This window comes from Oreochromis aureus, linkage group 10 (assembly GCF_013358895.1).
Source record: "Oreochromis aureus strain Israel breed Guangdong linkage group 10, ZZ_aureus, whole genome shotgun sequence".
NCBI lineage: Eukaryota > Metazoa > Chordata > Actinopteri > Cichliformes > Cichlidae > Oreochromis > Oreochromis aureus.
In genome coordinates this window covers 24943369-24969028 of record NC_052951.1, presented here as the reverse complement: position 1 = coordinate 24969028, position 25660 = coordinate 24943369, and the positions used below count along the sequence as shown (strand labels likewise).

The 25660-nt window shown below is 40.0% G+C and overlaps 5 protein-coding genes and 1 pseudogene across 5 annotated transcripts in view; 2 read left to right on the top strand and 4 right to left on the bottom strand.

Annotated features, from left to right (window-relative positions):
• Positions 1-345: 345 nt before the first annotated feature.
• LOC116319029 (thioredoxin domain-containing protein 15) lies at positions 346-8846 on the bottom strand. The gene is made up of 7 exons (XM_039618174.1): positions 8842-8846; positions 5082-5104; positions 4317-4633; positions 3648-3794; positions 3099-3262; positions 841-971; positions 346-677 (listed from the first exon to the last, which is right to left on the bottom strand). The coding sequence occupies exons 1-7, from the start codon at positions 8844-8846 to the stop codon at positions 481-483; spliced, it is 984 nt and encodes a 327-aa protein (XP_039474108.1). The 3' UTR covers positions 346-480.
• Positions 8847-9785: 939 nt separating this feature from the next.
• Positions 9786-12556, top strand: LOC116312702 (E3 ubiquitin/ISG15 ligase TRIM25-like). The gene has a single exon (XM_031730161.2). The coding sequence runs from the start codon at positions 9870-9872 to the stop codon at positions 11511-11513; it is 1644 nt and encodes a 547-aa protein (XP_031586021.2). The 5' UTR covers positions 9786-9869; the 3' UTR covers positions 11514-12556.
• Positions 12557-13448: 892 nt separating this feature from the next.
• LOC120442152 lies at positions 13449-17230 on the bottom strand (annotated as a pseudogene).
• An 875-nt stretch (positions 17231-18105) lies between these two features.
• Positions 18106-21278, top strand: LOC116319044 (E3 ubiquitin/ISG15 ligase TRIM25-like). Its single transcript, XM_031738270.2, has one exon. The coding sequence runs from the start codon at positions 18338-18340 to the stop codon at positions 19499-19501; it is 1164 nt and encodes a 387-aa protein (XP_031594130.2). The 5' UTR covers positions 18106-18337; the 3' UTR covers positions 19502-21278.
• A 136-nt stretch (positions 21279-21414) lies between these two features.
• Positions 21415-24677, bottom strand: LOC116319055 (tripartite motif-containing protein 16-like). The gene has a single exon (XM_039618893.1). The coding sequence runs from the start codon at positions 23899-23901 to the stop codon at positions 22216-22218; it is 1686 nt and encodes a 561-aa protein (XP_039474827.1). The 5' UTR covers positions 23902-24677; the 3' UTR covers positions 21415-22215.
• Positions 24678-24994: 317 nt separating this feature from the next.
• The window catches only part of LOC120442226 (tripartite motif-containing protein 29-like), a 2096-nt gene continuing 1430 nt past the window's right edge, over positions 24995-25660 (bottom strand). The window contains exon 3 of the mRNA XM_039618173.1: positions 24995-25587. Within this exon, the coding sequence (XP_039474107.1) occupies positions 25037-25587 (551 nt within the window). The 3' untranslated portion in view covers positions 24995-25036. The remainder of the gene's footprint in view (positions 25588-25660) is intronic.

The following is a 25660-nucleotide window of genomic DNA, read 5'->3' as shown; positions in this document are numbered from 1 at the left end:
CTACACATATCACTGTTTGCAATGTTTTCATTTACAGCTGTAAAATATCTCCACATGATGCTCCTCTCTTTCAATCACTGCAGCCTACATGTTTGTTCAGTGCAGCTGAATCATGGGACTGCAAGACAACAAAACACAGTAGAGCCAGGAGGAGGAAGAGGAGCAAAGTGTGCCTGCATGAGAGGAGCAGTATTTATACAGACATGTCTACTATTTTGTTTTTTTGTACTTTGGACTTGGGTTTGGCTGAACATCAACTAAAAGGCACAAAAAAACCCAACAACTCAAAACAAAGTTTTGTCTTCTCGCACACAGCCTCAACATGTTACTTTTAATCCAAATCTTTATTCTAAACCCCAAGAGCTCAAATATTTTACTTCACTCAAACACTTAAAACATGAGCACATTAGCCATTTTAATAAACTAAACTGTTTATCAAACAATCCTTTACATTATTCTTGACGAACAGTCTGTGAGCTTTCAGTCCTGATGCTCATGCTCTTGTCCGGGTATGAGCCAGCGTATGCTGTCGGTCCGCAGGATGGCGTACAGAGTGAAGCTTGTGATGAAGAGGATGGAGAAGACCAGCAGCCAGTCGATGCTCTTCACGGGAACGCTAGGGAGGGGGCCGAGGCGGTCTGCGTCTGTCACATTTCTATCAGGGCCGGCTTCAAAACCTGGAACACAGAGTTGGATCACACATGGGTGCAAGTTTCATTTGAGTGGTCGTTCAGATTCATTCTACATGACTCAAAATGATCTTCCAACCACCCAATTCTGACCCTTTTGAGCCCAAACCAGTAAGCTCTATATAATGTAACACATAACCTGCATTTGTACCTGTCTGGTTAACAAGGAAAGATGTGAGTGTATCCAGCGTTCTGTCAGTGTGGTTGAAGCGAGCCATCGGTTTTGCCCCCTGGAACAGCAGGATGTTGGGCATTGCCACTGTCCCAAACCTCGTGGAGAGGCTGGTGGAAGATGGAGACATGCATTACAAGAAGGCAGCGGGTCCAGATGGCATCAGCTCGAGGGTCGTCAGGTCCTGCGCGGACCAACTGTGTGGTGTGATGGAGCACCTCTTCAACCTGAGCCTGAGGCTGGGGAGAGTCCCACAGCTCTGGAAAACCTCCTGTGTTGTACCAGTGCCAAAGACTTCACGCCCCAAGGACCTCAACAGCTACAGGCCGGTGGCTCTGACATCCCACCTGATGAAGACCCTGGAGCGGCTGGTCCTGGCTCAGCTTCGGCGCCTTGTGAGCTCATCACTGGACCCACTTCAGTTTGCCTACCAGCCTGGCATTGGAGCGGATGATGCCGTCATTCACCTCCTACATCGTTCCCTCGCTCACCTGGAGACCGCTGGAAGCACTGTGAGAATCATGTTCTTTGATTTCTCCAGTGCCTTCAACACTATTCTTCCCTCGGTTCTGAAGGACAAGCTGGAGAACTCTGGAGTGGACCATCACCTCACAGCATGGATTTTGGACTACCTCACCGACCGACCACAGTATGTGAGGACTCAGGGTTGTGTGTCGGACAGGGTCGTCTGCAGTACGGGGGCCCCACAGGGAACGGTTCTGGCTCCGTTCCTCTTCACCATCTACACTGCAGACTTCTCCCACAACTCCACCCAGTGCTTCCTGCAGAAGTTCTCTGATGACTCTGCAATAGTCGGCCTCATCACTGATGGGGACAACAAGGAGTACAGAGGACTGACTCAGGACTTTGTGGACTGGTGCCAGCTGAACTACCTCCAGATCAATGCCAGTAAAACCAAGGAGCTGGTGGTAGACTTCCGCAGAGCACAAACATCCTCCACTGCAACCACTGAACATCCAAGGTATGGACATTGAGGCTGTGGACAGCTACAGGTACCTTGGTGTTCATCTGAACAGCAAACTGGACTGGACTCATAACTCAGACGCCCTCTACAGGAAAGGGCAGAGCAGGCTGTACCTGCTGCGGAGACTCAGGTCGTTTGGAGTGGAGGGCCCACTCCTGAAGACCTTCTATGACTCTGTGGTGGCCTCAGCCATCTTTTATGGTGTGGTCTGCTGGGGTGGCAGCATCTCTGCTGGGGACAGGAAGAGACTGAACAGGCTGATCCGAAGGGCCAGCTCTGTTCTAGGATGCCCTCTGGACCCAGTGGAGGTGGTGAGTGACAGGAGAATGGCGGCTAAGCTGTCATCCCTGTTGGACAACATCTCCCACCCCATGCATGAGACTGTGACAGCACTGAGCAGCTCCTTCAGTGGGAGACTGCAGCACCCACGGTGTGGGACGGAGAGATTTCGCAGGTCTTTCCTCCCCACTGCTGTCAGAGTCCACAACAAAGACTTTAACTGATCAAACACACACATCCACAAATGTGCAATAACACTAATGTGCAATAATCTTTTCTGGCATCGTTGTATTTTTACTCAGTTGTATATAGCATTTTTATTCTATTTTTATCTTATTGTATATTTTATTCTATTTTATTCTACTGTATATAGTATTTTATTTTATTCTATTCTGTACAGTTGTGTACTGTATTTATTCTTATTTTATTTTATTCTAATTTTTGCTTCATAACTTTTGCACTGTCCACTTCCTGCTGTGACAAAACAAATTTCCCACGTGTGGGACTAATAAAGGTTATCTTATCTTATCTTAAATATTCACTGGTCAACAAAATAACCTACAGAAAAATCTTTTGAATATACACGATAGTGCAGATGCATTCAAAACAATTTTTGAGTCTCAAGTTAGTCGATTTTTCTTCTTTCAGCTGTTCCCTTTAAAGGTAACCACAGTGGATCACCTGCCTCCATCTGATCCTGTACCAAGCAATCTTGTCTGTAACACCAACCCTCTGCGTGCATTATACTTACACAATGTCATGTATAATGTACAGGGATACAGATTATTATAAGCACCCTTTATAAGAACATAAGCAATCAATTATTGGATGTTTAGACAAAATAGAGTCCAAACATTTGTTGCAACAAGATGATTTTCAGCTTTTCAAAATTCTTTTTAAATAAAAAGTATTCTAAGAGGGGTTTTCACAGTGAGATTACACAGTTAATACCAGAACAAAGGTGATCATTTACCTGCTGTGCTGTGAGGCATCCAGTGCCAAGAAGTGCATGCTGGGAAAAACCCGGGGAAGGGCGATGAAGTGAGGTGCCAGGTTGGCTGAGAACTGGCACCAGGCAGTGAAGAACAGCACCACAGAGCACTCTGTGCTGTTAGCATTGAGGAACTCCATTAGATCCTGAAAGAAAAGAAGGGATGGGTTTAGTTTTTCCTCAAATAGAGAAACGGGAAATTCTCCTGCATGGAATTTTATAAGAGGGATACAAACAGAACCTGAACTCGGATAAATTCACTCAAAAATGAAAGGTGTAAAGGCAACAAACAATAATGCTCACAATACAAACAGTGAGTCGTGCTATGATGAAATAAAACAAAACTGATTTACAAAAAGGTTTATACACACAAAATATATAAATAGATGCATTAGAAAAGTTGATAAATGAATCTTGTATATGGTAACTGGTGTAAATGTTTGGGAAATTGGTGGCACACCAATTTTATTTTATTTTTTTACACACTTTACACAGAGTGTAAACATGTGCCTCAGAGGATGGAGTAAATACCTGTGAGGCATTGAGGACCTGCACAGTGAAGTTCTCCATTCCTGTGATGTTCCGTTTATCACAGTTGACTTTGTAAGTCTTGGCAGTCTCCGTGGTGTTGTGCTCCTCAACCGTTATGACCTCCGCACGCACAATGTCAAGCGTGAGCTGGAAGGAAACATTCAAGGAGAAGTTAGTTTCAGCAAAACTGCATTCATAACTATGCATATTTGGGCTAATCTTCACTGAGACTTTATCAAGCACACGTCAAAACATAAAAGCTAACCTGAGGCTGAAATTAAATTAACCTTGTTATTGATTTTTTTAATCAATTCATTTTTAAGATAGGAGAAGACTTTATTGATCCCACAGCAGTTTAAGTCAGTTGGTTTATAACAACCAGTGTTAACATCTTAAAGTAAATTTGTCCAGGAAGACATTTGAGAATCAAAGGATCTCATTGTGTCACTTAATAATCTTAGAAGACAAATCTGGAAATCTTCACAAGTGCAAATATTACCTTAATAATAAATCATTTACTAATTTGTGATTATCTTTATAGTTTGGGTTTCTTTTGGAATTTATATATCAATTTAGATGTCAGTCACTGTGGTAACTGAAGTGGTAACCCTTTAAGGCTGCAGTCTAACAGCAGTCCCTTTTTATGTCTCACAGTTTCATCTTAATAACCTGCTGTGATGATTCAGCATCCTCCTCCTGTGATGCGCCATTCTCAGCTGGAGCCAGTGAACTACACTGGGCACTGCTGTCATCACAGGGCGGGGAGAAGCCTGACTGAAAGTCTTTCACATTTTTGGGGAAGAGAGACTCGATGTCAGATGGATCGATGGGAGTTTCAGTGCCCATCACAGCATCTGCGATCTCAGCAGTCTTGAACTGCCTTTTCGGCAGAGAGTCCAGGTCTCCGGACTCTACAAACTTGGGGCTGTTCTCCAAGTCGGACAAAGTGTCCTCTGACAAAATGAGCTCCAGTGAGTCGTCATACTCTAAGGGACAAAAAAAAGAAAAGAAATTAAGCTCAGTCATATAACATATTTGTAATTGTTTTCCATTCCATCTGACTTTTAATGGTGAATCACTGCAGAAGTTTATCTGAAGAGATTCTTATTTCTTGCTCTAAGGTGTCACTTTCACTCCTGTGAAAAGTATCTGTTCCTTTCCTGATTTCATTGTTTTTTGCGTATTTATAACACTTAAATGTTTGGGATCACCAAACAAATATTTCACAAAGAAAAAGGTTTTCAGTGTTTATTTTATTTATACAGGAAAAAATGTTTTCCAAACCTACCTGGCCCTGTGTGAAAATGTAACTGTCCTTAAACTCAATAACTGGTTGTTTCACCCTTATCAGTAGTTTTCAAGCATAAACGGCCTGTTACTGTGACCAGGCCACTTCAAAACCTTCATGTTGGTTTCTTTAAGCCATTCACTTACTGGGGCCTGTTCTTCGTACCTCGCTAAGTAAGTTAGCCGGATTTGAATGTTGACGATTTCGCGTGATCTTGGATCGTTCGGTTCTCCGAAGCTCATCTGGGGCTTGCTGTCATAGCAACAGATCCGTAAGCGTAAACCTGCTCGGGAGCAGGTTTACTTTATGTAAACAGGATTAGATCGCGGCCACTCAGGTATGTCCGCTGCAGTTATATGAAAGCAAGAGCAATATTTCGCCACTGTTTTACCATAAATAAATATTATCAATGCAACTAAAGATAATGCAGCATTTGATTCTTTTATTGATTTCATACAGATACATACAGGTCATTTCCTTAAAAAAGGGAAATGTACTAGTAATCATTCTATTACATGTAGTAGATCATATGTCAGATGTAATTCATATTTTAGAGTAGTAATAGTAAATTACTTCGTGTAATCAAGATGAGAGACCACGGCTATAAAAGCGAAGGTGGATTTGGGAAGTCTGTCGCAGCCATGTCCTGTCCGTTTGTACGCGAGCAACCCATTGCGGAAGGTGCAAGATTGATAAGGAGAGTTTCCAGAATTTAGCGTATATTGCGGGATAGACAGGATCCTTTAGCTCAGCGCGACAGTGTGCTCATAGAGAGATATCGATTCTCCCGTGAGGGTATTATTTACTTTCTTCCTCTCTCTCTCTCTCTCTCTCTCTCTCTCTATATATATATATACTTACTGTACTGTATATACTTACTCCCGACTTACTGTGCATGCTTCAGTCACCCCTTGCATGGGAACAGGTAAAAGTGATGGAGTGTTATGTCAAACTACACACAAAAAAACCCACAATGTCAATAAATGTCACAGTACAAAAGGGGTGTGACGAGGGGATGCAGGACCACCACCTGTCTTTATTTGCTCTGCCCTTTTCTTGGTTGCTGTTATAAACAAACAAACAGATTATTCCAGGGTCTCTTGTCATAGACTAAAAGCAATATAAGTGATAAATATTACCATTCTGTGGAATATTCTTATATTTCACTTTTACTTTTTCCCATGTTCTAGTGGGTCCTGTTGTGGTTCTAATGTGAAAGAGGATATGATGTAATATAATATAATGTGGTATAATATAATATCACATGATATAATGTAATATCATGGATCACTTACGAGTTTAATTTGTCAGCAACTTTCTGCCAGCCCTCTCTCCTTGCTTTTGCAGCCTTTGCAGTGTTCCCTTGCGTTTTAATTAAACTCTGAAACTCCTGAAATCCCTCAATCAAGAGTTCTTGCTCTGCTGCCGAAAAATACTGAGCGCGCTCCTTCGACATCTTCGCCGACCAATCACAGGGTTGCCGATCAATGTTTCTACTATCGATGCGTAGCCCCTTTTAAGCCACCCAGTGATCTCAGATTACTTCATCCAGCTATACTAATCGTCAACAACAGGTGTGTTCGGAGAACCGGATTAGCGAGCTCAAAGTTAGCGCGATGATTTGATCTTGGATGTAGTAAGCGAGGTACGAAGAACGGGCCCCAGGTGCCACCCCGAAGCCAAAACAATAAAATCCAATGAAATATCAAATGTACGATTATGTTTTCACAGTGAAGCTCAGATATCCGAGTGTAAGTGAATGCAGCATCGGCTTCTGCGCTATGAGCATCATGTTAGCAAAGGTAGGAGAGCCAAGCACGAAAGACAGCACCACAGAAAACAGTTTTTCGGCGAAAGATTAACAGTTTAACATAGCTGAACTGGCCATCGAGCATGGCGGAGCTTCCACACCGGCTAGCAGGTGGATGAGAGAAAGGGGAGGCAGGAGGAGGAGAGACCCGAGGCAGTCGCCAGTCCGAGTGTCAGGTGAACTGAACTTCAGGTAAGAAGTTATGACCTGCAGTCTATCTGGGTCAGATATAAACCAAGTTTAGGTGGAGTTTATTTTCGTTGTGCTGACTTTTTACAGTCAGTTACAATAACTCTTACTGCGTACTAGCTAGCATGATGGAGTTTCTATACAGCTGGGTGGGTGCTGTGATGTTACTGATGGTGAACTTTATTTTATTCATAAGGGTAGTTTGTAGAGTTGCCAACGGCTCCTTAAAAATGGAATGGTCCCTCATTCAGAGACAATATTACAGGTTTTATATTGAGCTGAGAAGAGACGCAGTTTGTCCCCGTACTTAAGCTAGAATGAAAAAAAGACACAAAGCTGGAGTTATTCTGTGTCTTTGCTGCACAGCTGCCTCCTCTTCTCTCATTCTCTCCCCCTCCCTCTCCTGTTGCTACTTCAATCATGAAACTGATCAATGATCAGCTGATCGGCTTTTCTCTTTTGTTTGTTTATCGCCCACTTTGCGCCAGAAAGAGGAAACCAGCGGATGTCGCGCTAAACAACAGCAGCACCTTTAAGCTTGATCAGCTGTTGTTAGAATTTATTTAATATTAATTTCTAGTATCAGCTGATGTTTGCTGGAGCCACAGCTGTAAAAGCTGCTGGTCATGATGTCGGTTTGGATATGTGGTGAGAGGGAAACATGAAGATGAAACCAGGAGATGTCCTTACTGAATCATCAGAGCTGAACAGGTGATGGAGAAACAGGTTTACCTTTTAGGTGACATGAATGAGTTGAAGGGAAGGTATGAACTGTTTCTGAGAGACCAATAACACCAGGATCCTTTTCTACGTAGCTGACAGCTGGTAACTGTGCAGGGGCGGGTCTAGCAAAGTTATGCCAGGGGGCCAGGTAGGGCATTAACAGGGAAAGGGGGGCACAAAGAAATACTTTTCTTACTTATTCTCATTTAAAATATCTAGCTTTTATTAAATAATTATCTGAATCTTGCGAACAAAGTTTTTATCTGACGTAAAATTGATAGAAATCATACATATACCAACAAGACAGTGTACATCACTGTCACAACAGCATTTGTTTTCATTCAAAGGCTTTATGGCTTTAATACCTGGTGGGCCAGTCTCTAGTCAAAATGCCCAATTTTTTGTACCAGTCCAGCCCTGCAGGTTAATACTGGCAGTGTCACCATGCCAGCTGACTGTATTTCATCATCAGCCAGTGTTGTTCTTTATACATCAATATTACCAAAGTTTACCATAAGGCAGCATAGAAAGTATTTACTTGCTTTCAGGTTTCATTCAAATGTTAGTCTTTTCATTTGTTTCCCCACTTTTTTCCTGTTTCAAAATCAAACACCAGTTTGTAAGAAGATTATCTTCTTTTTTTAATTGGCAGATAAAGTTTTGCATTGGCTAATTTGGCAATTGTATGTGAAAAATGTTTGTATTTTAATATTAAAAAATGTTTTTGCCCAAAACATATGTGCCCTATATGTCAGTAAAAATACTATGCAAATATTGCTGTCCTTGAATGCTGAGTAAACAGTGACAAAGCACTGATTGTATCTCTTGTACTTCATCAACGCAGTATCTAAAAACTTTGCACTGTAGTGGTTAAAACCTCATTCTAATAAGAGTCAAAAGCAAATTCAGTTATTAGGTTTATAGGGTTATTGAATGATGGTTAACGGTTGGTAGATTATTTTTTTTTTAACATTATCTGCCACCCTTCTCCAAATCTGTGCCCCTACCTGGCCCCCCCAACAAAAATTTTCTATACACGCCACTGACCTTGAGCAGACGAAAACCTGAAAACATCCGCATGATGCATCAAAAATAATAAGACAACCCATAATTGAAGTTTATTTAAAACTCCCTTCATATTTTTGAAATTTACTGAGGAAAACACGATTATGAAAAGCTGTCACGACATTTCGAGAAGTGAAGGCATGCTGCTGGACTCATAGGAACGATTGGTCGGCTCTGTGGCGGAAGAAAACAAACGATGCACATGAAAACGGCGCTTCCGGAATGCTTATTTAACCCATAAATTTATTTTTCTCTATGAGATCCATCCCAGATATTTCTAGACTATTCCTCGGACATTTAAGTGTTGTTCAGTTTGGGTACTCAGAGATATTAATCGGTTTTTCGGGTAGTGTCGCTTTACTTCCTGAAGTTTACTGCACAGCCTCCACCTTATTTTCCGTGAATAAGCAAGGGAAACCGAGAAACGATTTCAAAATAAAAGCGATCTTCAGGGGAACGTGATTTCCCTGCAATTTTAGTCTGTCATTAGTGATATAATAAATAATGGAGTAAAAAACATAAGGAAATAAATATGAAGAATACATTTTAAATTACAGAAATATCAAAATATGATAACGTTACATACATAATTAACCTTGCTTGACCAAATTAAAACAAAGATTTCAAAATAAATACAGCTGAATTCAGAGGGAAAAAACTAGCGTATGTAAATGATGTCAAAAGTCTTTAATTTTTGTATTCGAAGTCCGAGTCGCATCATACCGACTAAGTATCACTGTGAGAGTACACAGTGTCGAAATTAATATGTGGAAACTGAGTATACTTGTATTGATATTGATCTCATGGTTTATTATATCATTAATAACGGAATAAATGTGTTACTGATAAAATCACATTCGCAAGAGCATCGCTTTAATTTGACGTCGGGACTGAGTTTCTCTTAGCATAATATGTAGCATATACACTTAAGGCAAAATAAAGTGGGTGGAGTCTGTTCACTTCAGACAATTATCATTCTCTCCCCTTCCACTCATCAGCCAGTAAAAATGTGGATCTAAAGACCATGTGATCAAATGCAAGTGCTGAAAACACCACACACCACAGATCAGTGTCTCAGTGTCAGGAGGAAATGAATGCAGCTTTTATCTGGTAACAGAAAGTGAAACTTAATTTAACTGGAAGAGAAATGGCGCAGCAAGTGATTCAGCTGGATCAAGAAAAACTGAGCTGTTCCATCTGTCTGGATCTCTTGAAGGATCCAGTCACTATTCCCTGTGGGCACAACTACTGCATGGACTGTATCAAAAACTACTGGGATGAGAATGAAACACACAGCTGCCCCCAGTGCAGAGAAACTTTCATACCAAGACCTGTCCTGGTGAAAAACACCATGTTTGCTGATTTAGTGGAGGACCTAAAGAAAGCAGGACTTCCAGCTGCTTCGTCTGATCATGCCTTTACTGGACCTGGAGATGTGGCCTGTGATTTCTGTTCTGGGAGGAAGCGGAAAGCCTCCAAGTCCTGCCTGGTGTGTATGGCCTCTTACTGTGAACAGCACCTTCAGCCTCACTACAACGTAGCTCCATTAAAGAAACACAAGCTCATCGAAGCCACTTCAAAACTTCAGGACAACATCTGCACTCACCATGATGAGGTGATGAAGATCTTCTGTCACACTGATCAGCAGTGTATCTGTTATCGCTGCTTAATGGATGAACACAAAGACCACGTCACAGTGTTAGCTTCAGCAGAAAGAGCTGACAAGCAGAAAAATCTAGAAGGGAATCGACACAAGATCAAGTACAGAATCCAAAACAGAGAGAGGGATGTGAACGTGCTTAAGAAGGAACTGGAGGCCATCAGTCTTTCTGCTGATAAAGCTTTGATGGAAAGTGAGGGGATGTTCAAAGACTTGATCAGTCTGATTGAGAAAAAAACCTCTGAGGTGAAGCAGAAGATCAGATCCAAGCAGAAAACTGAACAGACTCGAGTCAAAGAGCTTCAGGAGAAGCTAGAGCAGGAGATCAGTGAGTTGAGGAGGAAAGACACTGAACTGGAGCAGCTCTCACAAACAGAGGATCATATCCATTTTCTTAATAATTTTTCCTCACTGTCACATTTGAATAAATATACAGATTTACCGAGCACCAACGGCCACACTCTCCAATACTTTCAAGGTGTGACCACGGCTGTATTACAGGCCAGAAATAAAATGAAGGATCTTCTGAGTGATGAATGGACAAAAATTTTAGTTGCAGTGAATAAAGTAGATGTGCTACTGCCTCAAGAAGAACCCACAACTAGAGGGGAATTTTTGAAATATTCTTGTGGCATCACTGTTGGTCCAGAGACGAAAACAAAGCCTTTCTCACTGTATGGACATCAGTCATATGGAAATAACCCTGAAAACTCGCATGTCCAGAGTAATGAGGTTCTGAATGGACCTTGCTACTGGGAGGTAAAGTTGACTGGTATAGCAACAGTAGGTGTTGCAAAGAAGTATGACTCCTATAGTAGGTCAAGTGATAAACGTGGATTGGGATCAGATTATGAGTCTTGGGCATTAAAATATTCACATGGCAGTTATCAATTCAGACATGGAAACATTTCAACTTCCCTCTCAGGCCCTAAGTCTTCCACAGTGGGAGTATATTTGGATCGCAGGGCAGGTATTCTGTCTTTTTACAGCATCACTGAGACCATGAATCTCCTCCACAGAGTCCAGACCACCTTCACTAAGCCTCTCTATGCTGGATTTTGGCTTCCAGATAGTTCTTCAAACTCTCTTGAATTGTGTGAGTTGAAGGAGACAAGTGATACTGAATCATGAGAATTTAAGCTCTGCCTACTGCCATGCAGTAAAGTGTCTATACTGCAGTGCACTTCATAGATGTAATGATAATGTTTTATTTTTGTGTTTATGTTGTTATTTCCTGAACATTGTTTTTTAAGCTACTAAAACATGAACTTATAAAGGGTATACTTATATTTTATTATTTTATTTTGACAATAAACAACAGAATTGTATATAATGTAGTTTGTAGTGTAATATGAAGTGTAAAGTGGTTTCTATTTCACCGTGTTTTTTCTCTTTTTTTAATTGATTCAACATAAGTTAGTTTACAGAGCAGGTTTGCTTGTTTCAGTTTAGAGGGGTTTTGGGGTTTTTTTTTTTTAATATTTCATGACATTATGTTTTCATTAGTTTTAGTCCTTTCAGTTATTATAAAATTATTGATATTTATCAGGGGCAAAATTGAAGGGCATCAGAACAGATGTTATAATAGAAAATATACCTTATGACCTCCCAACTCTCAATAAACATATTTAACAGAACCTTACCAGAAAAAAAAAAATGTTTGATTTTTTTTTTTTATTGATTTCAGTAAAGTGAAATGATTTTTTTTTCAAAGTCAGCAGTTTTATATTATAATATAGTTTTAGTTGACTATAACCTTGATTTGAACTTATAGTGGAGTTGTATTTGTTTGATTTACTATTCTTTGTACAATAAAATGAGAAATGTGAACTTAATAAAGTTTCTGATTTCACAAAAAAAAATATCACTGGCTTTTTACCATTTTCAGTAGAAATAGATATATTTTTTCTATTTTATATGTTTTTGTCCACAGTGCAATCATATGTTTTATTTTTTTATTAATGTGTACAACTATTCAACCATCTTTGTTTAAGGCGTCCCATCTCTATCTGTGGGGATGTTTTCAGCAGTAACTGGGAGACTAATCAGGACAGAGGGAAAGATGAATGCAGCAATGTACCATCCTTGATCATGCTCTGGACCTCGGACTAGAGCAAATAATTTCACAATTCAAAATAGTAAACATTTGTTTTCCTGAGGTCTTTATTAAAATATAATAACCATGTGTTGTATTATATGAATGAATAAAATGTACTTGTATTCATATTTAAAAGTAGAATGGGAGGCAGAGCCTTCAGCTTTCAGGTCCCTCTTTTGTGGAACCAGCTTCCAGTTTGGATTCAAGAGACAGACACTTTCTCTACTTTTAAGATTAGGCTTCAAACCTTTCCTTTTTGCTAAAGCATATGCTTAAGGCTGGATCAGGTGACCCTGAATCCTCCCTTAGTTATGCTACAATAGGTGTAGACTGCTGGGAGATTCCCATGATGCTTTGAGTATTTCTTCTTCAGTCACCTTTCTCACTCACTATACCTGTTATTAATCTCTGTCTCTCTTCCACAGCATGTCTTTTGTCCTGTCTTCCTTCTCTCACCGCAAATGGTAACTGGATGCCCCTCCCTGAGCCTGGTTCTGTTGGAGGTTTCTTCCTGCTAAAAGTGAGTTTTTCCTTCCCACTGTCGCCAAAGTGTTTGCTCTTAAGAGATCATATGATTGTTGGGCTTTTCTGGTTATGTATTATTGTAGGGCTTACCTTACAATATAAAGCACCTTGAGGTTACTGCTGTTGTGATTTGGCGCTGTATAAATAAAACTGAATTGAATTGAATTAAGACTGGAGTAGAATTGGCTAAAATTTTTGACCTTTATGAGCTGTTAACCTTGAGGTTTAAAAAGATAATCATGCAGTATGTGCACAGTTTGAAATTGTGTGTCATTGTGACATCGTAGGGCATTGCATTGAAAACATAGAAGGTGTGTTGTACACCTCTCTCCATGCTCTTTCACATGATGTATTACTTGATATGGTTTCTTGAAAATCAATGAAGGTCAAGTTTATAGGTTTAGTTAACCTAGCTACATGCCCCAACTTTCACCAACATTAAATCAGTTTAAGATCCAAATCTTTATTCTAAACCCCAAGAGCTCAAATATTTTATTTCACTCAAACACTTAAAAGATGAGCACATTAGCAATTTTAATAAACTAAACTGTTTATCAAACAATCCTTTACATTATTCTTGACGAACAGTCTGTGAGCTTTCAGTCCTGATGCTCATGCTTGTTGTCGGTATGAGCCAGCGTATGCTGTCGGTCCGCAGGATGGCGTGCAGAGTGAAGCTTGTGATGAAGAGGATGGAGAAGACCAGCAGCCAGTCGATGCTCTTCACGGGAACGCTAGTGAGGGGGCCGAGGCGGTCTGCGTCTGTCACATTTCTATCAGGGCCGGCTTCAAAACCTGGAACACAGAGTTGGATCACACATGGGTGCAAGTTTCATTTGAGTGGTCGTTCAGATTCATTCTACATGACTCAAAATGATCTTCCAACTACCCAATTCTGACCCTTTTGAGCCCAAACCAGTAAGCTCTATATAATGTAACACATAACCTGCATTTGTACCTGTCTGGTTAACAAGGAAAGATGTGAGTGTATCCAGCGTTCTGTCAGTGTGGTTGAAGCGAGCCATCGGTTTTGCCCCCTGGAACAGCAGGATGTTGGGCACTGCCACTGTCCCAAACCTCGTGGAGAGGCTGGTGGAAGATGGAGACATGCATTACAAAAAAATAACACGCAATAGATTTAAATATTCACTGGTCAACAAAATAATCTACCGAAAAATCTTTTGAATATACACGATAGTGCAGATGCATTCAAAACAATTTTTGAGTCTGCAGTTAGTCAATTTTTCTTCTTTCAGCTGTTCCCTTTAAAAGTAACCACAGTGGATCACCTGCCTCCATCTAATCCTGTACCAAGTATTCTCCTCTGTCACACCAACCCTCTGCCTGCATTATACTTACACAATGTTATGTATAATGTACAGAGATACAGATTATTATAAGCACCCTTTATAAGAACATAATCAATCAATTCTGGGATGTTTACACAAAATAGAGTCCAAACATTTGTTGCAACAAAATGATTTTCAGCTTTTCAAAATTCTGGTCTTTAATTTACTTACTTTGCCTCAAATGTGATTATAAAACCAAAGTCACAAAAAAGACTTTATTCTACATTTGTATTTTATCATTTTCAACACAAAAGAACTTTTATCAACTACTCTAATTATCCAATTAACTGTCTGCTAATAAACATGAGCTATATTCTGCTTATATAGATGCTAAGGTGTGGTGAGCCACAGATGAAAACAGCTTTAAAAAGTATTCTAAGAGGGGTTTTCACAGTGAGATTACACAGTTAAAACCAGAACAAAGGTGATCATTTACCTGCTGTGCTGTGAGGCATCCAGTGCCAAGAAGTGCATGCTGGGAAAAACCCGGGGAAGGGCGTTGAAGTGAGGTGCCAGGTTGGCTGAGAACTGGCACCAGGCGGTGAAGAACAGCACCACAGAGCACTCTGTGCTGTTAGCATTGAGGAACTCCATTAGATCCTGAAAGAAAAGAAGGGATGGGTTTAGTTTTTCCTCAAATAGAGAAACGGGAAATTCTCCTGCATGGAAATTTATAAGAGGGATACAAACAGAACCTGAATTCTGGTAAATTCACTCAAAAATGAAAGGTGTAAAGGCAACAAACAACAATGCTCACAATACAAACAGTGAGTCACGCTATGATGAAATAAACCAAAAGTGATTTACAGAAAGGTTTATACACACAAAAAATATATAAATAGATGCATTAGAAAAGTTGATAAATGAATGTTGTATATGGTAACTAGCGTAAATGTTTGGGAAATTGGTGGCACACTTTCCACAGTGTGTAAACATGTGCCTCAGAGGATGAAGTGAATACCTGTGAGGCATTGAGGACCTGCACAGTGAAGTTCTCCATTCCTGTGATGTTCCGTTTATCACAGTTGACTTTGTAAGTCTTGGCGGTCTCCGTGGTATTGTGCTCCTCAACCGTTGTGACCTCCGCACGCACAATGTCAAGCGTGAGCTGGAAGGAAACATTCAAGGAGAAGTTAGTTTCAGCAAAACAGCATTCATAACTGTGCATATTTGGGCTAATCTTCACTGAGATTTTATCAAGCACACGTCAAAACATAAAAGCTAAGCTGAGGCTGAAATTAAATTAACCTTGTTATTGATTTTTTTTTATCAATTCATTTTTAAGATAGGAGAAGACTTTATTGATCCCACAGCGGTTTAAGTCAGTTGGTTTATAACAACCAGTGTTAACATCTTAAAGTAAATTTGTCCAGGAAGACATTTGAGAATCAAAGGATCTCATTGTGTCACTTAATAATCTTAGAAGACAAATCTGCAAATCTTCACAAGTGCAAATATTACCTTAATAATAAATCATTTACTAATTTGTGATTATCTTTATATTTTGGGTTTCTTTTGGAATTTATATATCAATTTAGATGTCAGTCACTGTGGTAACTGAAGTGGTAACCCTTTAAGGCTGCAGTCTAACAGCAGTCCCTTTTTATGTCTCACAGTTTCATCTTACTAACCTGCTGTGATGATTCAGCATCCTCCTCCTGTGATGCGCCATTCTCAGCTGGAGCCGGTGAACTACACTGGGCACTGCTGTCATCACAGGGCGGGGAGAAGCCTGACTGAAAGTCTTTCACATTTTTGGGGAAGAGAGACTCGATGTCAGATGGATCGATGGGAGTTTCAGTGCCCATCACAGCATCTGCGATCTCAGCCGTCTTGAACTGCCTCTTCGGCAGAGAGTCCAGGTCTCCGGACTCTACAAACTTGGGGCTGTTCTCCAAGTCGGACAAAGTGTCCTCTGACAAAATGAGCTCCAGTGAGTCGTCATACTCTAAGGGACAAAATAATAATAATTAAGCACAGCACATATAACATATCTGTAATTGTTTTCCATTCCATCTGACTTTTAACAGTGAATCACTGCAGAAGTTTATCTGAAGACAATCATATTTCTTGCCATAAGCTGACAGTTACACTCCTGTGAAAAGTATTTGTTCATTTCCCGATTTCATAGTTTTTTGCACAGTTATGACACTTAATTGTTTCGGATCACCAAACAAATATTACACAAAGAAACCGTTTATATATGTTTATTTCATTTATAAAGGGAACACATTTTATCCACCTGGCCCTGTGTGGAAAAAGTAACTGTCCCTTAAACCTAATAACTGGTTGTGTCACCCTTGTCAACAAGCAGTGCAATTCAGTGTATGCAGAATTGCTTTAATTAAGCCAAATTGGGGATTTGCGAACATGAAGAGCCTTTTACTTTGACCAGGCCACTCCAAATCCTTCGTGTTGGTTTCTTTGAGCCATTCGCTTACCGGTGTGTAACCTTAATGGTTTTCATAGGCATCTGATTAGAATAAACAGCGTTTCTTACATTATTTCAGTCATCTAAATCTCTTTGAAGGACTAACTAACTAATAGAATATTACACAGAGTGAATATCCTGTGTTACTGTTAATGATCAACCTAAATACAAACATTATGTTAGATAAAGGTTTGTAATGTTAGCATTGAGGCTAGCTGCAGCTGTCAGTCTCTTACCTTGACCAGACGAAAACCTGAAAACATCCGCATGATGCAGCAAAAAAAATAAGACAAACCGTAATTGAAGCTTATTTAAAATCCCCCTCATGTTTTTTGAAATGTAACGAGCAAAACACGATTATGAAACGGTGTCACGACATTTTGAGCCGTGAAGAGATGCTGCTGGACTCATAGGAACGAGTGGTCGGATCTGTGGCGGAAGAAAATAAACGATGCACATGAAAACGTGGCTTCCGGGATACTTATTTAACCCATAAATTTATTTTTCTCTAGGAGATCCATCCCAGATATTTCTAGACCATTCCTTGGCCATTTTTGTTTTTGTTTTTTTTGCTGTTATTGGTACATTTTACGGGGAACACTGGTTTCCACTTTGGGTACTCAGGTATATCAAACAGGGTTTAAGGCAGCGTCATTTCACTTCCTGAAGTTTACTGCACAGCTCCACCTTTTGTTTTGCGTATGTGTCCATACTACGTATTACGGTAAGGGAAACGGAGGACCGATTTCAAAATAAACGCGATCTTCAATGGAAAGTGATTTCAACATTACCCTACAATTTTAGTCTGACATTAATGGTATAATAAATAATGGAATAAAAAACATACCGAAATAGAAATGAAAAATAACTTTTAAATGACAAAAATAGTCAAATATGGCAAACCCACATACGTAAACTCGCTTAACCAAATTAGAAAATTAAGACTTCAAGATATGTACAGGTGACTTGAGAGGGAAAAAATGGTTTGTATAAAGTGATGTCAAAAAGCTGATATCCAAAGTCAGAGTCACTTACTTACCCTATACTGCCTGAGTAATGGTGCCAAAATTATTCTGTGGAAACTGAATTTACTTCTAATGGCTGCACACTTCTTTTGAAATTTTAATTTCTAAATGTGGGTATGCATAAGTATGTTATTGTATGTTATTAATGTTTATTTCTGTATTGATATTCATCTCATGGTATATTATATCATTAATGACCGACTCACGTTGGTTAATGTTAAAATTACATTCTCAACTAGATCGCTTTTATTTTGAATTTAGGTCTAAGTTTCCCGTACCGTAATATGTAGCACATACACGTAATGCAAAGTAAGGTGGGGGCTGGCTTGACTGCGTGTCTCAAAGTGGTACAAAGTCCGTTTACTCCCTCCCCTTCTACTCATCAGCCAGTTAAAATATGGATCTAAACACCATGTGATCAAATGCAAGCGCTGAAAAGACCATACACCACAGATTAGTGTGTAAGGAGGCAATGAATGTATCTTTTCTCTGGTAGCTGAAAGTGAAACTTAATTTGACTGGAGAAAATGGCGCAGCAACTGATTCAGCTGGATCAAGAAAAACTGAGCTGTTCCATCTGTCTGCAGCTTCTAAAGGATCCAGTCACTATTCCCTGTGGGCACAGCTACTGCATGGACTGTATCAAAAACTGTTGGGATGAGAAGGAAACACACAGCTGCCCTCAGTGCAGACAGACTTTCACACCGAGGCCTGTCCTGGTGAAGAACACGATTTTAGGTGAGTTAGTGGAGGACCTAAAGAAAGCAGAACATCCGACAGCTTCATTTGATCATGCCTATGCTGGACCTGGAGATGTAGCCTGTGATTTCTGTTCTGAGAGGAAGCTGAAAGCCTCCAAGTCCTGCCTGATGTGTATGGCCTCTTACTGTGAGCATCACCTTCAACCTCACTTCAACATAGCTCCATTAAAGAAACACAAACTCATCAAAGCCACTTCAAAGCTTCAGGAGAACATCTGCCCTCACCATGATGAGGTGATGAAGATCTTCTGCCGCACTGATCAGCAGTGTATCTGTTATCTCTGCTTAATGGATGAACACAAAGACCATGTCACAGTGTCAGCTGCAGCAGAAAGAGCTGAGAAACAGAAAGAGCTTGAAACAAATCGGCAAAATGTCCAACAGAGAATCCAGAACAGAGAGAAAGATGTGAAGGTGCTTCAAGAGCAAGGTGAGGCTATCAATCTTTCTGCTGATAAAGCTTTCAGAGAATGTGATAAGGCTTTCAAAAATTTGATCAGGCTCATTGAGAAAAAAAGCTCTGAGGTGAAGCAGAAGATCAGATCCAAGCAAAAAGCTGAACAGAACAGAGTCAAAGAGCTTCAGAAGAAAATAGAGCAGGAGATCAGAGATCTGAGGAGGAGAGACACTGAAGTGCAGCAGCTCTCACAAACAGAGGATCACTTCCAGTTTCTAAATAACTACTCGTCACTGTCACATCTGAGTGCATCTACAAACGTACCCACCAACAACAATCTTACTCTGCAGTACTTTGAAGATGTGACTGAAGCTGTGTTACAGACCAGAGATAAAGTGAAGGCTCTTCTCAGTGATGAATGGCCCCAAACTTCATTCTCAGTGACTAAAGCAGATGTTTTACTGCCTCAAGGAGAACCCGAAACCTTAAGCGAATTTTTCAATAGTTTATTAAGTAAAAAATATCATAACTAAAACATTTATTAAAGTTGTATGTTTCAGAAATTCTCAATTTATACAGTGTGTTGAGAAATAATGATAAAAACTGTGTTGTCACTGGGTTAACCGCGGGAAACAAAAAGAAAAATGCAAAAAGATAACACAATATATGTCTATGATGATATGTATGTCTGGATAATTTTGTTTGATGTACTTTTATTTTTACAAAAAATAAGATTTTATATAGGATACCTTTTTTTTTAATTTACAAAAAAGCAAAAAAAAAGCAAAGCATTGGAGTTTTCTCCCACATGAGATGCGCTGCCATACAGTCCTCCAAGATCCTGGCTCCTGAAACTTAGTTCACTTTTATTTATATAACGCCAAACTACGACAGTTGCCTCAAGATTCTTTTTATTCTAAGCCAAGACCCTACTTTAAGATCGAGAAAACTGAGAAAACCCCAACAATCAGAAGACCCCCTTTGAGCAAGCACTTTGGCGACAGTAGGAAAGAAAAACTTCCTTTTAACAGGAAGAATTCTCCAGCAGAAGGGCTTGTGTACACATGAAGCCTGAAGAAATTCATCTTTCTTTTCGAACCACTTGGAGAGCTCTAAGGTTTCATTCGGCTTCGTCTGGCCATCACTCCACGAGAAGATCTGCTTTGGATTAGCTGCAGTCTCACACTCTTTGCCTGCCTGCAGGGAGTTACTGATAATAGATACGACAACATGAAAGTATGACTCAAGCCTGCCTTTTATCAATGGTTCAGATTGCCGATGATGTAATGCTGTGGTGATTATGTTCTTGGCACACTTTGGGCCCTGTAATATCAACTGAGCATTATTTATACCCCCTAACGTACCTAAGCAGGCAACTCTCCATATTGTCAATATGGAGCAAAATGGAGCAGAGTTCTTAATAAATATATCAGTTTTCCATCTGGTATATCATACAGACATATGGCTAGTATAGAGTAATTGATCTAAATGATCATCATTTCCCAAAAGCTGTTAAATTTGTTTTTTGAAAATCATTCCAGAAATGAAGTAACCTTGGAAAATCCCAAAATATGTGTAAAATCCTCAATCAATCCGAAGCCCCTACAGCAAAATTACTATATCTTCAAATAATAATAATGGATACATTGAAATATCTCATTTTTATTTTCCACTTTGCTAGTTTACTTCCTGCTTTAAATTTTGCCTTATTATGAAAACATTTTTCATCTGTTATACTCCTACTTAAATTAGTGTAGACCTACAGTATATACGTTTTTGTCATGGTGCTGGGTCGTTGACCCAGCGTTTTGTGCTTGTCATTATGTTTATTATTTTATCTGGTTTGATGTTAATTTCTTCATGGTTATTAGTATGTAGGTTTCATTCTCAGGGTTTCCAGTCCTAAGGTTTATTTCCTGTGTCGTCCCCCCGGTGCTTTGTTCGTGTCCATGAGTTTGTTTTATGAATTTCCTGTTTTACTTTGAAGGTCTGTGTCTGTTATCACTGTTCAGCTTGTATCCTCCCATCGTCTTGTGAATTAGGATCATCTGTGCTTCCCTGCTGTGTGTCATTGCCTGATTACCGTGTGTGTGTGTATATATAGTGGGTGTCGGTGTGTACTCTTTGTCTGCTCGTCTGCGTTTCATGGTGTTTTGTTCTTTGGTCTGTGTCTCTCTGCCCTTCACCCCGGTTCGTTATGATTTCAGGTTTGCTCTTTAGTTTTCCCAGTTTAGGTTTCTTCAGTAGCTTCTCAAGCCTCATTGCCTGTTTTTGTCACTCTGCCACTTTGTAAATAAACATTCACTCATATCATCAGTCTTTTGCCTGCATTTTGGCACCTTTTCCTCCAACACTACACGGCTCGCCCCGGCAGCCGTGACAGTTTTTAGGGTTTTACTTTTTTAATTTCATCATTAATGCTCTACTTTAAATGTCTCTTAACAAAAGTTTCCATTCATCATGTTAGTGATATTTTATTTCTTGAAACAAGAAAGTTTAGTGTACATTGCTCACTTTATTTCACAAACAGCAGTAAATTAAAAAAAAAAAAAAAAAGGTTCATGAAAATGTAACTGAAATTAAGTTGGTGGATTGTAAAATGTTTAAGTATAGAAATAAAAACAAAATTGAAAAAGCAACAATTATAATGACAGTGCCAAAAAATGTATTCTGTTCATCTGGAAGTTTCCAGTGGGAGAAACATTACATCACTCATCCAAGTGACTTCTTCAGTCTCAGCTGACTGCAGTTTCCCCCGACCTTATAAACAGTACATTTGCACAATAACTGAAACTAGCCCACTGAATGAATAATAGTATGTGAGGTCAGTTTCTTCAACAATATGCAAATTGTCATGAGCGTTGATCAGTAACCATTGATGAATGGCCAAGTGACCAAACTTTTCTCCCACTGGAAACGTTATGTCCAGATGAACAGAATCAGTTTTTTGGGATTTCCTTTCCTGGATGATTGAGCATGCATTAAGATATAATAACTGATTCCAACATATATTTGGATTTTTTTTTTTTTTTTTTTTTTTTGCTAATGTTACAACAAAACAGTGGTTAAATATAAACTATATAAGAAATGAATATTGTTTTTGCCAAATAAACCGTTTTACCCAAATAGCTATTGAAAACAAGACAATCAAAGAAATTAAAGAATATACTTATATCCATAAAGATTCATCTTTAACAGGTGCAGGATAGATAAACACATCTCAACAAGTAGCACATGGCATCAAATTTCACTGTTTTATGTTTATTCTCTTCTTGAGCTCACACACCTCAGCAGTGTGTCCAGCACTTTGTGGAAGCCACAGTCCAACATAGAGAGGCTGAGTGAACCTGGTCTGGACTCTGTGGAGGAGATTCATGGTCTCAGTGATGCTGTAGAAAGAAAGAGTTCCTGCCCCGTGATCCAAATATACTCCTATTCTGGAGGACTGAGGGCCTGGGATGGGAGTGGGAATGTTGTTGTGTGTGAATTCATAACCGCTGACTGAAACTGTTAACGCCCAGGATTTGTCATTTAATCCAAATCCACATTCCTCCTTGGTCCCTCTATGGCCGATATCCTTGTATGCAACAGCTACTCCAACCATCCCGTTGCATTTCACCTCCCAGTAACAGCGTCCAGTCAGACCCTCTCTGCTCAGGACCTGCCACCATTCAAGGAATTTGTCTGGGTGACTTGGATATGACTGGTTTCTGCTCATCAGTGTTACTTTTCTGTTGCTGTCACTCAGTGACAACAGTGTGTGTGCTGTATTTGGATCGAGAGTGATCTGACAAGAATATTTCAAAAAGTCGTCTCTAGTTTTGGGTTCTCCTTGAGGCAGTAAAATATCTGCTTTGGTTGTTCCAACTGAGATTTTGGGCCATTCCTCACTGAGAAGAGCCTTCACTTTATCTCTGGCCCGTGACACAGCTGCAGTCACATCATCAAAGTACTGCAGAGTAAGATTGTTGTAGGTGGGTACGTTTGTAGATTCACTCAGATGTGACAGTGAGGAGTAGTTTTTCAGAAAATGGAGGTGATCCTCAGTCAGTGAGAGCTGCTGCAGTTCAGTGTCTCTCCTCCTCAGATCTCTGATCTCCTGCTCTATTTTCTCCTGAAGCTCTTTGACTCTGTTCTGTTCAGATTTTTGCTTGGATCTGATCTTCTGCTTCACCTCAGAGCTTTTTTTCTCAATGAGACTGATCAAGTCTTTGAACATCTTCTCAGATTGCCTCAAAGCTTTATCAGCAGAAAGATTGATAGCCTCCACTCTTTCATGAAGCATCTTCACATCTTTCTCTCTGTTCTGAACTCTTTGAAGAAATTTTTGCCGATTTCGTCCAAGCCCTTTCTGCCTCTCAGCTCTTTCTGCTGCAGCTGACACTGTGACATGGTCTTTGTGTTCATCCATTAAGCAGAGATAACAGATACACTGCTGATCAGTGCGGCAGAAGATCTTCATCACCTCATCATGGCGAGGGCAGATGTTCTCCTGAAGCTTTGAAGTGGCTTTGATGAGTTTGTGTTTCTTTATTGGAGCTACGTTGTAGTGAGGCTGAAGGTGATGCTCACAATAAGAGGCCATACACACCAGGCAGGACTTGGAGGCTTTCCGCTTCCTCCCAGAACAGAAATCACAGGCCACATCTCCAGGTCCAGCGTAGGCATGATCAGATGAAGCTGTCGGACATTCCTCTTTCTTTAGATCTTCCACTAACTCAGCAAGCATGCCGTTTTTCACCAGGACAGGCCTTGGTGTGAAAATCTGCCTGCACTGAGGGCAGCTGTGTACTTCCTTCTCATCCCAGCATTTTCTGATACAGTCCATGCAGTAGTTGTGCCCACAGGGAATAGTGACTGGATCCTTTAGAAGCTGCAGACAGATGGAACAGCTCAGTTTGTCTTGATCCAGCTGAATCCCTTGCTGCGCCATGTCTCCTCACCACGACTGTAAATGTCTAAAAGATTTCCTTTCTGTTACCGGATGCAAATATGCACTGAAATTCAAACCCAATATCCTTTTGAGGGAGATCTGTGACATTTCACTTTCAGTTACCAGATAAAAGCTGCTTTCGTTTCTTCGATGTAGAAACTGACATGAGCGTAGGGTGTGACTAATGTTTGAGGTGAGCAGTCTATAAACTGAGTGGGGCTTAGACACGTGTGCTTTATTCCAGGAAAGGGAGTAGACAGATTGTTCTTGTAATTTGATACAGTACTGTTCTGACCATTTCAGCAGTGCATTTGTTAGTGGGTATTGTGTATATTTTCTATCTAATAAGTATAAGGGCTGTGAGTTTTCTTCTAGTTAATGTGAGTTATGTGTTTTGATTTAAACAGGAAACCACTCAACTGTAACTGTTAATGGACTCATTCAGAGGATAATTTTCACTGTAAAGTTTTGTTTTTTAAGAATTCAATTTGTTCAGAATAACAAAGAATAGTAAAGGACCTTTAAATACATTTTGTGCTTTGTCCTGAGCTCATTTTGCCAGACACCACAAATGAATAATGGCAGTCAATTAGTTTTTAGTAGTTAGTAGTTTTTACAGTAGGTTTTAATAAAGATCATGTAGTAGCTGTGCCCACAGGGAATAGTGACTGGATCCTTTAGAAGTTCCTGACAGATGGAACAGCTCAGTTTCTCTCGATGCAGCTCAATTACTTGCCGTTTCATTTCTCCTCATTCAAATGACGTCTTACTTTCTGTTTCCAGTTAAAACCTGTTTTTGTCTCCTTAATGCAGAGACACTGATCTAAAGCATATGAAAATGTTCTGTTTTGCATCTTATTACATGACCTGCAGATCAGTAATATCTGAGATGAACAGTCAATAAACAGGGAGGGGCTTAACAAGGTGTGCTTCATTCCAGGAAAGGGAGTATTCAGATTGGTGTGAAACTGAAAGTGTTTCAGATGAAAACAGAATTGTAATTGTATGTTTACATTGGAAACTGTTACTCAACAATTTACTATGAATAAGATTAGTAATACTAAATATTAGTAACATTCTCCTGAAGCTCTGACTCTGTTCTGTTCAGCTTTTTGTTTGGATCTGATCTTCTGCTTCAGCTCAGAGCTTTTTTTCCCTCAATAAGACTGATCAAGTCTTTGAACATCTTCACACTTTGCCTCAAAGCTTTATCGGAAGAAAGACTGATAGCCTCAACTTCCTCTTGAAGCACCTTCACATCTTTCTCTCTGTTCTGGATTCTCTGTTGGACATTTTGTCGATTCGATTCAAGCTCTTTCTGTTTCTCAGCTCTTTCTACTGCAGCTGACACTGTGACATGGTCTTTGTGTTCATCCATTAAGCAGAGATAACAGACACACTGTTGATCAGTGCGGCAGAAGAGCTTCATCACCTCATCATGGTGAGGGCAGATGTTCTCCTGAAGCTTTGAAGCGTCATTGACCAACTTGTGTTTCTTAAATGGAGCTACGTTGTAGTGAGGCTGAAGGTGATGCTCACAATAAGAGGCCATACACACCAGGCAGGACTTGGAGGCTTTCCGCTTCCTCCCAGAACAGAAATCACAGGCCACATCTCCAGGTCCAGCATAGGCATGATCAGATGAAGCAGATGTGAGTCCTTTCTTTAGATCTTCCACTAGCTCACCTAAAATGGTGTTTTTTACCAGGACAGGCTGCGATTTGAAAGTCTGGCTGCACTGAGGACAGCTGTGTGTTTC